This window comes from Carassius gibelio, chromosome B7, assembly GCF_023724105.1.
Source record: "Carassius gibelio isolate Cgi1373 ecotype wild population from Czech Republic chromosome B7, carGib1.2-hapl.c, whole genome shotgun sequence".
NCBI classification, from domain to species: domain Eukaryota; kingdom Metazoa; phylum Chordata; class Actinopteri; order Cypriniformes; family Cyprinidae; genus Carassius; species Carassius gibelio.
In genome coordinates, this window is record NC_068402.1 from 9,266,937 (window position 1) to 9,283,003 (window position 16,067).

At 34.8% G+C, this 16,067-nt stretch overlaps 1 protein-coding gene across 3 annotated transcripts in view; it reads right to left on the reverse strand.

Annotated features, from left to right (window-relative positions):
• LOC127961633 (cell migration-inducing and hyaluronan-binding protein) overlaps positions 1-16,067 on the reverse strand; it is a 119,004-nt gene that overhangs the window by 49,871 nt on the left and 53,066 nt on the right. For all 3 annotated transcript variants that reach the window (XM_052560837.1, XM_052560836.1, XM_052560838.1), the window contains 7 exons: positions 13,250-13,352; positions 9,001-9,138; positions 8,581-8,719; positions 6,485-6,721; positions 5,941-6,120; positions 3,268-3,338; positions 3,057-3,152 (listed from right to left, as the gene is read on the reverse strand). In XM_052560837.1, coding sequence (XP_052416797.1) covers positions 3,057-3,152; positions 3,268-3,338; positions 5,941-6,120; positions 6,485-6,721; positions 8,581-8,719; positions 9,001-9,138; positions 13,250-13,304 — 916 coding nt within the window. In that variant the 5' untranslated portion in view covers positions 13,305-13,352. The remainder of the gene's footprint in view (positions 1-3,056; positions 3,153-3,267; positions 3,339-5,940; positions 6,121-6,484; positions 6,722-8,580; positions 8,720-9,000; positions 9,139-13,249; positions 13,353-16,067) is intronic.

The window sequence follows — 16,067 nt, forward strand, 5'->3', positions numbered from 1 at the left end:
TGTTGTATATTAAATGACTTGCAAAATCCCTCAAATGCTTAGAGTTGCACTGTGTTGTTACTTAAAAACTTTTTTATGGGTTTTAGTGGAGTTCTTGAAAGCGGTCAAAACAAGGAGAGATATAGCAACATTTGTTACCTATAACACCATATATAATTTTCACAGAATGCACATTCTATGTGTAGATGAATATATATGGTTATAACGTATATAAAACCCCATAATAAAATCTGTATATGTATATAAATAAATATGTAATGATTGGGATGATATGGTATTATATGTAGCAACCATATGATGTCAATATATATTTAGTTTGAAGGTAAAGTCATTTATAATTTTAGAAGAGAGTTCTAATTTAAAAATTTTTTTTTAAACTTTCTACTCAATGAAGAATCCTGAAAAAAATCATATGGACAAGTTTTCAACAATGATAAAAATAAGAAATGTTTCTTGAGCAGCAATTTATTATATATATTAGAATGATTTCTGAAGGATCATGTGACACTGAAGACTGGAGTAATGATGCTGAAAATTCAGCACTGCATCACAGAAATATATTACATTTTAAAATATATATACAAAGAAAACAGTTATATAACATTGTAGTAATATTTCAGTTTATGCTGTATATTTGTTCAAATAAACAGCATTGGTGAGTGTATTTATTTAAGAAGCCCTTATACATACATAAACCCCACATTTTTCATAAACATTAACAAAGTTTTAGTGTATATCCAATAAAAGTTAACTTTTTATCAATGGTCTCAAAGCTAGAAGCATTTTATGGGCCCAGACTTGTTCCCAGAATTCCGAAATAAATTCCGCCCACTTTTCCCCATCTGTGCGCTGTAATCATACGGCAGGACTTTAATTCTACATCTAAATGAGTTCATTCTCTGCCCATAATAAGATCTTGCACACTTGTTAACTAAATTATCACTTTGGTGATGAACAAACAGATGGCATCTTCAGAATGGGGATGTTTTGTGCGACTGCGATTAGGCGCTGGTTGAGGATGTACAGGTGTAAGTGGTGGACTGGGTAATTAAGCTGCTGGGACTCGGGGGCGGACAGACAGACGTCACGTGGATTGTGGGATATTGGGAGAGATAGTTAGGGAGATTGAGAAATAGGAGGTGGAGAGGAACCAAATATAGCATGTTGGATCACTGTTTAACATTATTTACACATCAGGAGAAGACTCTTCAAGATTACTATGAATTTAATGTTATTTAATCTGCTTTAACTAGTTTGTACTATATCTTTTTTAGAAACCTGAATGCTGTACTGTTTAAATAAGATTTCTGTGTAATAAAGATTTGCAAGAAGGAGTCCTTACCAGCTACTGTCTCGTCCATGTTCTAGAAATCATTCTAATATGCTGATTTGCTGCTCACGAAATATTTATGATTATCATCAATTTATCATCAACAGCTGTGCTGCTTCATATTTTTGTGGAAACCATGATACATTGATTCAGGATAATTTAATGAACAGAACGTTCAGAATTGATTTGAAATAGAAATCTTTTGTAAAATTCTAAAAGTGTTTACTCTCACTTTTGCTCAATTTAATGCATCTTTGCTGCATAAAAGAAACAATTTATTTGTAAAAATTCTGAACTGTAGTCTAGATGTATTTTAAAAGGGTCGTGAACTGAGAAATCTAAATTCCCTTGATCTTTTGACATATAAGAGGTCATTGTAAAAAAATTTTTAAAAATCTGAGAGCTTGAACCATACCAGTCTATAAGACACACTAGTTAAAGATATAGTTCGCTATATTGACATTTCCATGTCAAACATTGTAGGGGTGGTGTTAGCACAGTGGCTAAGACACATGCCTTTGGTGTGAGAGACCTGGGTTTGAATCCACTGTGAGACACCAATGTGTCCCTGAGCAAGACACTTAACCCCCAGTTCCTCCAGAGGTGTGTGACCTCTGACATATACAGCAATTGTAAGTCGCTTTGGATAAAAGCGTCAGCTAAATATGTAAATGTAACCCTGCATTATTTATTCTCTCAGGAAACACAACAGATGATGTTAGAATGTACTGTATGTCTGACCATTTTTTTTTTCATATTTCAAAGGTGGAGTGTGATTTATAATGCAAATCTTCAAAACGAACAAGAACTCAACATAAAATTACCAAAAAAGTAGCTCATCTGACCGGAGGTTGTGCTACAAGTAATCATTATCCGTCACTTTGATGCACCGGGTTGTGCATTTCCTGTCATGTTCTATTTTTTGTCCATCTGTAAAATACTGTAACGCTTGGTATTTTTACTGTGCCACTGATATCTACTCTTGCAGGAAAAATAACTCTTTTTCTGCAAGAGCTTTTTTTAGTTTCACCAACCGCTGAGTTGCAGGTTCTTGGCCTTTTCATTTTTCTCTGCTCTCACAATGTGAAAGAGACCTTAGATTTAATGAACAATATCGCATGAACTACTCTTGGAAACTCTTGTCTCTCTCCTCAGATCTTCTCTCATTTATTTTCACAGTGTCTTTTTCTTCATTTTGAATCCACTAGTATCTTTAGCTGTGACAATGTCTCTAAATGCAGTAGACCCAGTGCTTCCTTTCTAATCTGTCAACATGATGGAAAATGTCAGTCAATCTTTTTAAATTCAGTAAATGATGGAATGAGTCTTTCTTGGCCTTTTTCATGGCCTTTTGTCCATTTTAAAGCCTAACAGTCTATATAAAGCTGCCTCTACACTGTTATTATTATTTATTCTATGCAAAATACATAAACATATTTGTAATTAATGCATGTATTGTATTTATTTATTTTTATATAATAAAATGTAAATATGGTAATATAATTTTAGTGCATTTACATATTTGTAATAAAAAAAAATTATATAATATGAAATTATAAGAAATACATATATGAAAATTTTGTAAAATATAAATTATATACATTAAAAATAAATAAAAACATTCTTGACTGAACTATTCCAATATGTTTTGCTGGTCCACCAACCCAGAGCTGCACAGGAGTCATGATTGTGTGTGTTTAGTTGAGGTGGTGAGGTGTGTTTATACCTTGAACCCACTGACTGATGGTGGTGATGGTGAAATGCTCTCCGTAACCTGAGTGAAAGACCCGAGAGCTCCTGGCCTCAGACGAAGCCTTGGTTCCTGAACACACAAACACACGCAAAACCCCAGCATCAGCTCGCCTTCAAGATATTTCCTTTTCAAGCTGCTGTTTGCTTTCCATCACTGGGCAAACAAGTGGGCAAAAGAGGCTCACCCTGATAGACGGCATGATCCTCGACCGCTGAGGACGCGTCCCCTTTGACTGTAATAAAACTCCACGGATGCCTGCAGAGAAACACACACCGGAGAGAGAGGACGGTGTGTGAGGGACGAATAAGTCTGAAGATTTGGCCATGAATAAGATGTCCCTCCTAGACAAACATTCTGACTTTCTCTGCTGTAAATGATGTTGACTTAAGGTTTGATTGGCAGCTCGCACTTCTCAGAGAGGACTTGGTAATTACAACGCCAGGGTTTCCCATCAGCCCCTGCTCCACTCTGAGAGAAGCTGCCTGACTGACACCATCATCAGGACAATTTTCTCCAGCTAGACCAGACTGACAGGCCAAAGAGGTGTCGCTGCTCCATCTGTCCAGCAGGAGTGCAATGCCCACCGTACGTGACGATGTAGATATTTTGCAAGGAAACTCTTTTTCGTTTTCTGACTTTTTGCTCAGATAGACTCTGCTTTGTGCGTTTGTTGGCATGGTTTTTTAAAGGTGACCCATATTAGTGGTCTGATGCCAGGATGGTCATTGTTAACTAAAACTCAAACCATAAATAAGTAAATCAATCAATCAATCAATCAATCAATCAAGATCAATCAAGCAATAAAAAAATGTATATGTACATGTATATATTAAGTGCATAACTATTATATGATTTTAATAATGCATGAGTACAATATTGGAATTTGCATGAACTTGTTTGGTCACGTGTTATTTGGAGACCAATTCTCACTATTAACTAATTATTAACTATAATTTGTGCCTAAATAAACTCATAATGTGCTTATAAGTCTGCGTATATAGTCTTGCAGGATAACTTACTAATATGTGATTCATAAATACTAATAAACAGCCAGTATGCTAGTAACTAGTTAATAGTGATAAATGGTCCCTAAATGTAAGTTCTACTTATAGTTTAATTAATTTTCATAAATAGTAGTAGATTTTCTTTTAAAAAGAAACTAATAATGAGGACTAAAGCCAGAATACTTAGTAAAAGTATATGCAAAATAAACATACTTAACGTGTGCTTTTGTGTTGCTATGACTCACATCCAGCCGCTCTATTCACTAGATACAGCACATTCAACTAATCAGCAACTGCAATTGCAAGTTTGCCATATAAGTGGGAGTGCATTTTTGAAAGATACTCTTTACAGCTTTATAGGAAGGAACTTAGTAAAATAAACCTGTCATTGTTCCACTGGCCATTTTTATTGGCCTCCATCTTTTTCATATCTAAAAGAGCACGCTTGCAATTTTGAGCTGAGATTAGAGTTAGAAACTCATGAAATCTGCCTGAATATATAAGTAGGCACATTCAACAGCACTGTGAACCTAAATATATATGTTGCCCCATCCTTAAAAGTCATCTGAATTGAGTAATATTTTTCTTCCTGATGTGGTTGGATTTGTGTGTGGGAAACATAAGTCATTATGTGGGATTATTTAAATGTGTGCCATTGTAAAGTTTAGGAGCAAATGAGTTTCCCAGGCATCACATGTTGCACAGATTCTGGATTGTAGCTTGGTGTTTCATTAAACATTTTAATTACTCCAAAGTTGTTATCTGTCACAGCTATGCTGATCATTTTCTCACAGCCAAGCTTCACTCATGTAAACAACAATTTCATTCGCACAAGCCGCAGTATTTCATAACCAACCCTGAGAAAAATCACTCAGAGGTTGATGTTTCATAGTTTAGGAGACCTAATGGAGATTTCGGTTTCATTTAAATATCAGCTTTGTCTCTCCTAAACTCCCATAAGGGAAAGTAAAATTAAAAGAGACAATTGTTGATGTTCAAAGAGAGCATGCAGCTATAAATTAAAGATTGTTATTTTTCATTCCTAATTCATAACGATCTGTAGTCCATTCGCGTTTTATAGGATTCGTTGTAGTAATGACTTCATAAATTCATGCAATTTATATTCCATAAACTGAAAGGGCTTCCCAAACCCTGTTCCTTTAGATGGACCATCCTGCAAAATTCAATTCCAACTCTAATTAAACACACCTGAACCAGCTAATCAAGCACTGCATCCTGACTTCATTATCACCCATCCTAAATAGTTTGCGATAAGAATTAGATTGTATACTTTAGTAGATTTTCATAATGGGCATCTGCATGCTTTTTAGGCTATTATAGCACACAATCCTACTGTATGTGCAACAGAATAATTATGCTAATGATTTCGAACAGACTTGCTTTGTATTTTTATTTTTTTTATTACCCCTTTTTATATTCCAGTCTGTCAAGCATTTTAAGTTGCGTTTTATGTATGAAGGCAGAAAAGGTGCTATACAAGTATTATTATAATTTTTTTCCTCATACCCTTGAGGCATTTTTTATGCATTTCCATCAAACGCTCCATAAAAGTTTCCTCTATTTTGTAAAGCTCTATTAAAGATGTGTGCAGGAAGGTAGAACTACAGGAACAAGGTTTGCCACTTATTTAGATGCTATTTCAAGAAATATATTTCACTGGTCTCAGACCAGCAGTGATGCAAAGAGGAAAATGTGAACGCAGCCAAGCTGATACCTGACTGGACCAAATTGCTCTAAATTTAGTGTCCAATTCACTCAACTAATGCTAAAGCAAATTCCAGACCGGTCATGGATAAGAAAACTACTGCTAAGTTGGAAAAGAGTGATAGTACCGGAATCCGAGTCGATGGAAGTGTTGGCTACCCAGCTTAGTCACAGCCTTTTTAGCCAGATCCTCCAGGTTGTTGGATCCTTCGTCATTAACCACCATAGCCAAGATCTGCCCAGTTTCCACCTTGTCTACATACTGGGCCAGTCGTCTGCTCTCGTCCTTACTCCTATATGTGTCAAACCTATACACACATACACACACACACGCGCACACAAACGTAAAAGTGGGTCATGAAGATTGATCATACAGAAGCCAGTAAGCATACTGATTATGAATGATTTTTCTGAAGGATGTGATTCAACAACAGACGCTCATTTCTATGATGAAAAATAGTCGTAGATCAGTCGCCAACTTGGAAGCGCTGTTTGTTTTGACAGTCGATTTGTAGTAACTGTTTTAATTCCAACCGCACATTAAAACCATCAGTTAGGTTTTACATGATGTACTGACGTAACAAGCTTTAATCTGTCATGAAGCAAGCCTGCATTAATTAGGAATGAACTTTAAGAGCAGGAAATGTGGAGGAGAGATGGTGCCCTACTGACCTATCAGTGTGCAGCACATCTCCGGTCTTGGGGTTGATAACGTGAATGATGATGCCTCTGTTGCCCCAGCTCCTTTCTAAACGGTAGCTGTTCTCATTACCCTGCCCAGGATGAAGGGTTTTGTTCAGGAAAGTCCAGGACAGTTTCTTTTTGCCATGAATCTCCAAAGTTCCTCCGGTTCCTACGCCAATGTACTTGCGTCCAAAATAACTGTGGTCGACCTCGCTGTCATCAGACCTTTTTCAAAACAACAACAAATCAGTTTATCAGACAGTCCTATGAATTCAGAACTGAAGAGAAGGCTTTTTAAATTCCTAACTAGACTGCAATCAACTGTGATTCAAAATTAATTTATATATCAATTTATTTTTCTTTTGTAAATCTTGAATGACCTAAACGGCACCTAGTACAATAATATTTTTCATACCTAGCCTGAAATGACTAATAAACTTATATTAGAATTTATTTCTTACAACTTATATCCATGGCATTCAACCCATTCAATCTGATTCCAATTTAAATATAAGCAGACTTTTCACTAGAAAAGCAAAGCTTATCTGAAAGCAAACAAATCAATAAAGTTTTAAAATTGTATAGCCCAAATCATTCAGAACAGTGAATCATTCATAAAAATGTGTAGTTCAAAGTTGTTCATCCAACCAGGTATTTAAACAATTTGTTAAAATGAATAAATATTTGTATGCATTTTGTTGTTGTTGAGAAAACTATGTAAGAAAATTATTTTATGTATTAAATTTTTTGAATTACATACTTCTATATTTTTCGTCAAATACTCCATTGTTTGTTTATTTTAGTTTATAAATGAAGCAAAAAAATTTTTGTCAGAATCTCTAGTAAATTACATTTTATTTTGTTAATCGATAAATGTTCAACAATGCTGCAAACGACTGAAAAATCTTCAGAATCCTAAAAAAAAAAATGATTATTGTTCTAAACAGTAGAGAAAAAGGTGATTCTCAGTTTATCCAAAATACTGCACTTCAACCAGAATGCATTTCCTGTACTGAATTAAAATTCAGTAAAACTACCTTTTTCTAGCATTGTGATTCAAATTACCATACAATTTCCTGTAAGGTTCGGCCAATTCAAATTTGCAATCATGAACTTAATGGCAGTTGAGTAACTGATTCTAAATTCAGCCTGAACCCTTTAAAGGGATAGTTGACCCAAAATGAAAATGTGATGTTTATCTGCTTACCCCCAGGGTATCCAAGATGTAGGTGACTTTGTTTCTTCAGTAGAACACAAACAGAGATTTTTAACACAAACCGTTACAGTGTGTACGTTTTATAATGGATATGAATGGGAATCAAGGCTAAAACATACAATAAAACAAAACAAAAAAACACATACACAAACAAAACAAAATTAAACCCTGCGGCTCATGATGATACATTGATGTGTAAAGACACAAAATGATAAGTCTGTGTGAGAAACTGAACAATATTTATATAGTTTTTTTTTTACCTCTAATGCACTGCAATGCCTGAACTCGTTGAGCTCCTCAAAACAAAACTTGCGTGTGAGGCATCTTCTTCTTCTTGCTTTATGGTGGATCGCAGACTTATAAGTGCATTTCCGCCACCTATCTTTCAAGTGGACTCTTGACACTCTATCTACAATCTCAATTAGGAGTGTCAATGGTCCACTTGAGAGATATGTGGTGATAGGTGGTGATTCAGATAAAATACCTCAGAGAGTTCAGGTGCAGGGTTTAATTTGGTTTTGTTTGTGTATGTTTTTGTTTGTTTGTTTTATTGTATGTTTAACCGTGATTCCCATTCACATCCATTATAAGACCATTATAAGACTGACAGACTGCCATGGTTTCAGTTAAAAATCTCAGTTTGTGTTCTACTGAAGAAACAAAGTCCCCTACATCTTGGATGTCTCGTGGGTAAGCAGATAATATTTTTGGGGTGAACAATCCCTTTAAGATTGCTTTAAAATGACAAGTTTAAAACATTTATGTCCGTCAAATTCTCCTCCTAAACTTTTTGTGCTCTGTAAGTGCCCTTATGAAGGCTGCAGGAGTGTTTCAGCAAGCAATGATTTTTCAAAGCCTGTATTCATACCTGCCAAAGAGAGATATTGTGAGGTTGCCTTTGTAAGGGCATTCTGGACTGCCGATGTGAAGTTCACCCTTGTTCCCGATGAGGATGTGCTTAGCCCGTAGAAAAATGGGTCGACTGGAATCAGCGATCACAAGCTTCCCTAAAAAGAGCAAACAAAATCAAGCCAGTCCTGATCTTTGACCCTTGATTTTCAACCAACGAAGATGTTTTTCATCTCTAACTATAGTTCAAAAAGAACAGAAAGATGATTACTGGCTTGAGATGTGATGGAATTCCCACCATCAAATATTCCACGCTCAGGGCGACACTGAGATGAAATGTAAGCCTTGTCAAGCTTCGCCTTCATCATGACGGATGTAAATCTACATGGCACTTTAATGTTGTGAAGATGTTTGAAAGAGTTTTATTAGGAAGATCTACCTCCATTGAGGATCTCGATGGAATGGACGGTCGCGGATGAGGTGAGGAGGACTTTGCGGCCGTAACCGATGGTGACTCTGTGGGCTTCATTGTGACCGGGAGTCCAAGGTTGTAGTCCAGGTATCTTATCTGGACAAACTGAAAAGATATAGACATTTAAATGATCACCTTTTCAACAGATAAAAAATTAAATAAAAAATAAGAACTTCCTTGAGCTACTGAGATAAAAAAAAAAAAAAAACGAAAAAAGAAAAAAGAAAAAAAACCTTACTAGGAAACCACAACTTTCAGAACTCAAATGTCCTTTCCAAGAAGAAATAACTTCACGACCATAATAAATTGGGTCAAAAATAAAACAGGGTCAAAAATAAAAAAGAAAACTTCAAATGAAACAAACATTGTAAGATGTCAACAGAAATGACCTATATATCTCAGATGTCTAGACTAAAAATTGACCATGATAACTCTTCAGTTCATCTGCTATTACTACGCTGATAAAAAGAAGTCAGCGGTTGAACCACAGGCAGATGTTTCTGACTGCAATCAGACTTTTAAGTGTCATCGCATATTAAAAGGGTCTCATTCTTCTCTTTAATGCTGTAAAAACCTCTGAGAAGCCACGCACTTGATTTGAATACACACGGCACATCTCCAGACCCAGAGCAGCAGAGAACTTTCATCATGAGCATTTCCATATCTCTGCTTTGAAATGAGAGTAAAGGGCTTCACTGAGCTTTCTAATGCATTTTCTTCTACGTTACAAAAAGTCAAAGCCTTGAGATGCAGAAAAAAAAATAATGACAGTAATAATCACACAGAGGAACGGCTTATTGCTCTTTCATAGCTCAGGAGACTAAGTGGTATCAGTTATGTTCATTTTTGTTCAAGTATAAACTCATTATTCTCCAGAAATTTAGCAGGAATAGAAACAGCTGAGTGTAGCGTTTACCCTATCAATTAAGTACATTGTATAAATAAAAAGATAGATAATTAATGGTAAAACTGAAAAAAAATTAAACTGAAAAAAGAGATAAATTTAATAAAATAGAAATACATAATAAAATGAGAGAAAATATTGAATTTAAAAGTTAATACAAAAACTTACAAATATTTTAGAGTATACAAAAATAGTAAAATAACAATCAGTTAAATTAAATAAAATTAAAATAAATGTTGATAGCACGCCATGAGAGATGGTCTTTTACTTAAGAGAAGCAAGAAAAAGACTTTTTCTTACCTAAGGGAGTACTAGCCCAAGTTGCAATTAAAAATGATGAATCTAGCACATGGTGAAGATGTTTGGGAGGATACAGTCAATTACTGGCAGCAAGAGATTTGCTTCAGACCAATTATAAAGTTCATAATCAGGATTCACTTCAGCTACTTGTAACATTGCTTTGGGTGGACAGCTGACGTGGAGGGTTACCTAACAGTAGTGCAGAGGACTCTAATAAAGGGATCAAACATACAATCCTGCATTTTTCTTTTCTTTTATTAATCAAAACATGCAAGGAAGGAATAAAGGAATAGTTTATCCAAAAATAAAAATTTACTCCTAACAGCTGATGAAAACATCACAATAACCCACAAGTAATCCATACCACTCCAGTCCATTAATTGATATCTTTTGAAGTGAAAAGCTGCAAGAAATAAATGCATCAAGTTCTAGTTGTGAGTTCTCTATATGTGTAATATTGCTTTCTACAGTAAAACAGTAATCTCATCTGAATCAGGAGAGAAATATGCACACTGCTTACAAGCAAAAAACTGTTTTTTGATGAAAAATGTTCATGGAATTTGAGGTAAGTCGGGTAATTAGTAAAATTAGAGATGGACTTTTTCATTGGAGCAAGCGTCATTATGAATTACATTTTGTCCACAAGTGACAGCTTAAACATAAAAATATCTTGATGGTTGAAAAATTTACAGTTTTTCACTTCACAAGACATTAACTAATGGACTGTTGCGATGTTTTAATCAGCTGTTTGGACTCACATTCTGACGGCACCCATTCAGTGCAGAGCATCCATTGGTGATATAATGTCTAAATTTATCCAAATCTGTTCAGATGAAGAAACAGACTCATCTACATGTTCGATTATATATATATATATATATATATATATATATATATATATATATATATATATATATATATATATATATATATATATATATATATATATATATATATATATATGAAGAGTTCAGATGCAAAAGCCTCTAAGTGCCATCTGAAATTTTCATCTAAAATTAGGATTTTTATCAGACTCCTATATTTATGTTCAGTTATTTCAATTTAATAGCCTGGAAAAGGACCTGCACATTGCAATTAAAGTAAAATGACTCAACCTAAGCATATGGAGCTTGATAAAAATCCTAATTTTAGATGAAAATTTCAGATGGCATTTAGAGGCTTTTGCATCTGAATTCTTCATATATATATATATATATATATATATATATATATATATATATATATATATATATATATATATATATATATATATATATATATATATATAAAGCTGGAAGCATAGCTAACTAAAGAGACAGGCAATGAAAGAACAACGAAGCAACTATTAGATAAAGCGTACCTTTAATAAATTACCCCATTCATCCTGAGCTCAGCTCTCAGAGAACGACACAATCAAAGAAAACACAGCAGCTTGTCAGTTCAAACAAATGCTTTTATGTGACCACTGATTAGCTGTCTTGAAGTGATACATTAATCTCATCGCCAGCCTTTATAATACACAGAATCCATGCCGCAAAACAAAATTGTGAAAAGCCATCACGCTTTTATGTCGTTAACAAAAAGCTGTTCAAATGCAGATTTTCCCAGAGGAATCCACTAGCTCAAAGGCATTTCTGGAAATACCACAAACCCAAAAGAGTGATCTCACTCTAAATGCACATAAAACATGTTTTTGCATGGACTTGTGTGATTGCATTGAATCATGCAACCATTATGACCATCTACTCTAGAATACATTCATTTTGAGTTTTTAATGTGGAAGGCCATGCTGCATTTTTAGAATTGCAAATCACATTTCAAACTACAAAGTCTGAAAGTAACTTTGGTTTGTTAAATTACAGTAAAGCTACTTTGCTGAGCAAAGTTGAAAGGAGCAGAAATGCAATACATTTACGGGCCTGTAAAGATATGGATTGTGCTGTTGGGTTTTGGCTTAAAACGGAGTTTGCTGGACTAGAATGAAACATGGTGGAACAAAATTCTCAAAGGGCTTCTGTGGGTTTGGCGAACTAAATCCAAGAGACTTCTTCTGTAACAAGACTCTTAGTCATGCGGTCTCTCTGTTGGACGGATTAAAATGAGACTGAAAGCATGTCGGTATATTTTGGATGGACACATGCTAGCTAATCTCTGATCCTGTACATCAGGAAGTGTCACAATTCAGCCTGTAAAGTGACAGCAGATAACAGAGGGATGATAGACAGAAAGGGCAACTAATAATTTTAGGGGAGAGAAATTATGCAGCAAGGCTATGAAACATAAGTTTATGACTGAAACTCAAGGATTTGAAACGTCATGCTTTCAAAGAATAAACTCTTGTGTTTTGAAGATAAAAAGGAAATTTATTTTTATATTTTTAATTTTATATTTTGTTTTATTGTAGAATTGTATTTCTTAAAATACTTTTTTTTTAATGATTTAACTTTTAAATTGTATTTTTTTTATTCAAAGTATACTTACAATTAACTTTTCTTCAAAGAAACTTTATATTTTACTTTATTCACAGCATATGATTTCAAAGTAAAATGAACTTTTGTACATTTTGTACAATGGTACATTTTATTTAATATTTTATTTATATTTTAAATGTTATTTCAGATTTTTATTTTATTCTAAAATATTTTTCATTTTTTAAATATTTTTTTAGAAACTTTATTTTATTGTATATTGTAATTTATTATTTTAATTTAAAAATAATTTTTATTTTAGTCTAAAAGTCATGCCATTGAAACAACATATAAATCATGCAAAACAAACTAATATTTTGTTTATATTTTGTATTTGACTACATCCTTTTATGCTTTCAAAGTACAATGAGCAGTTGTAGTTACATTTTATTTAATATTTTAATTTATTTTTATATTATTTTAATTAATGTTTTATTTTAATAATTTTATGTATTCTTTTTTTATTACTTTATGCAAAAAGTCATGCATCTGAAGCACTTTGTGACTAAAGTGAAACATCAGAGCAAGAGAGACAGAAACTTACCAGCCTGAGTGATGTGAAGAACAGCTACTACGATAAAAGCAACACTGATCTTCATTTTTTTTTCAGCACTGTTGGTTTGGTCCAGAGTTTAAAGGCACCTCACCTGCAACACAAAACACAAACAGCACACAATTACTTCATTTACATCCAAAGATGAACTGTGTCATGTCTGTGCCACCAAACGTAATTGCAAAAATAATGATTGTTTTCATATTTCTGCAACTGTGTAAGTGAATTATTCACATTTTCAAGGCAAATCGACCTGCCCTAATGCATACTGAGTTGTAATCCGAGTATTCCATGTAAAAAAAAAAAAATCCCCTTAAACATGCTCGATTTATTCTGGGCACGTATGACACCATGACCAAACATGTCTTTGAGATTGTGTGAAGTTGCCATAGAAACCGGCCAGCGATTTTGTCAGTTTGCCAGAATCTGAACGTGTCGGACCCCAGTTTTGCATTCCTTTGAAACTTGCTAGATCTGAAGGTTACGTGGTTATCTTCAAAGAGATTACAAGAACACCAGCAATTCGACTTGAACCTCCACAAAGGATCAAAGGCTCTGAGGGGCTGAGGGCTCAGGTACTGCCTTGCTAATAACAGTGTGCTTGTTTAAATGCAGTTACATAACTGATATAGACATACACGGGATCCTGTTTCCTGGTTTCGGTATTGCAGACTCCAGCTATGTTTGACGGACCAATTATACAACAAGGAAAGAGACACCACAATGCTTCCTTTGACTAACTCCTTCCATTGTAAACTGTAAATGTTTTCTTGCACATAAAAGCTGTGCAAATTCAGCCTATAGAGCTGTTTTTGTTGACATTGTGCACTGGCATTATCATATTGTGATGGTTATTAGCACTGCCAATCTGCCCGAGGCGTGATGGCTTCCTTGTCCCGAAGTAACGGTTGCATCATGACCTGTCCGACATGTCAAGCCTGCACTGTTATGAATCTGTTCCGTGTTGCATGCGGATCCATTGCTGTCTTTGTTATATATTGAGGAACAATGGTCTGCAACTGCCAACTTCTCGTCATATTGGCACCGCAATCTGTGCAAAGGATTGTGGGAATATTGCAATGATCGTTTGCTCTTGTTTATTCAAAATGCAGAGCAAGTGACGATATGTTACAGGTGAGCAAGTGTGAATAAATCAGCAAGATGACGATCAGTTGGACTTGATAACCAGCCAACTATTTTAATTACTGACTTGTGTTGTTTTATTTTTCTTCCATGCAACACATGTAACGAACAAACAGACAACAATTTCAGTTTCAGTCTGTTCCTCACACAAAGTTATCGTGTGACTTAGAATATGACTTGTGGATGCTTTAATGCTGCTTTTATGTGTAATTTCTTTCAGTTCGATGGATCTTCTTCCAAATGTACAGAAAAGAACAGTCTAGATGCTTTGTTCCTTTTGTGTTGCACTGAAAAGGAAAAAAAAAATCACATGCTTTGGCAACAAGAGGGTGAGAGGATGATAAAAGAAGTTTCATTTTTTGGATGCGCTATCTCTTTAAGATTAGAGTGCATCTGATAGCGCAGCAGGAAATACAATGTGGCTCACAACAATGCCTGCGATGACACTGTGGCAATAACGGTGAAAGTCGAGTGTGTGCTGGATGGAGTAAGACTTTATTTGTATTCAGTGATCCACATGGTCATTTATTCAGATGTCGACCTGGAGCAACAGGAGGTCAAAACACACGCCTCTCCCTTTAAGAGCCAATGGGTGATACTTCACCTGAAGCCTGCAAGAGAATAAGGAGTTTTGCAGCACAACTTTTTTCAACACTAATAATAATCACAATTGCTTCTCGAGCAGCAAATGAGTGTATTAGAATGATTTCTGAAGGATCATGTGAAAGCTCATGAAACTGTAATCTCAGCTTTGACCCATAGGAATAAATTACATTTTTAAAAACATTCAAATAGACAACAGTTATTTTTTATAATAATAACAATATTTCTAAATATTACAGTTTTTCCCTTATCTTTCTTAAATGCAGCATAGTAAATCTTTCTAACCTCAAAACTTTTGAGCAGTAGTGTAGATTTACACACTACACATACTGTAACATGTGAATGACTTCATGTATTGCTTACACTGTTTAAAACCATCTGACTTTGCATTTTAGAGTTTGTAAATCCATCTTACACTGTGCAAACTGCCATTTCAAAATCACATTTAGATATGCAGCACACCGAGGGAAAATATGTTTTGCTGGTAAATAGATGTTCAACCTCTTTGCACACAAAAATAGCGGCACCTTCTCTTTCCCTGCAGTTAAAGTGTAAAAGTCAGCACACTGACTTTGTGCCTGGCGTGATGGAATTTGGTGAAAAAAACTGACAGGAAAAAATCCCCTTATTGGGTTTTCTAATGCACGCTGATTCCCTTGAGCCAAATACCACAAGATCTACGAGGCTGACGCCTGCTGTGCCGTTCGAAGGTGATATGCATCTTTCATCACATCTCGCACCTTACGTTTCATTTCATTTTAACATAAATGTCCATTGTTGATGGATGATAACACAATTTCCTCTTCATTTAAGCACATTTTAATCTTCTGCCTATGTGTGTTAGCAGTGGACCGGCTGTCTGGATGTTGCATGCAAACACACATATCTATCTTTAGATTTAGCCAGCTGCCCAGTGATGTAATGCATGCAGAATGACCATCTGAAGATAATATTGCACAAATAATTAGTGGCGTTGCTAAATCAAGCATCATGATTAATCTTGCTCATGCCTATAGTTAGTGATCTAACCAAACCACTTAAACTTAAAGTTTTCAACTTTGCG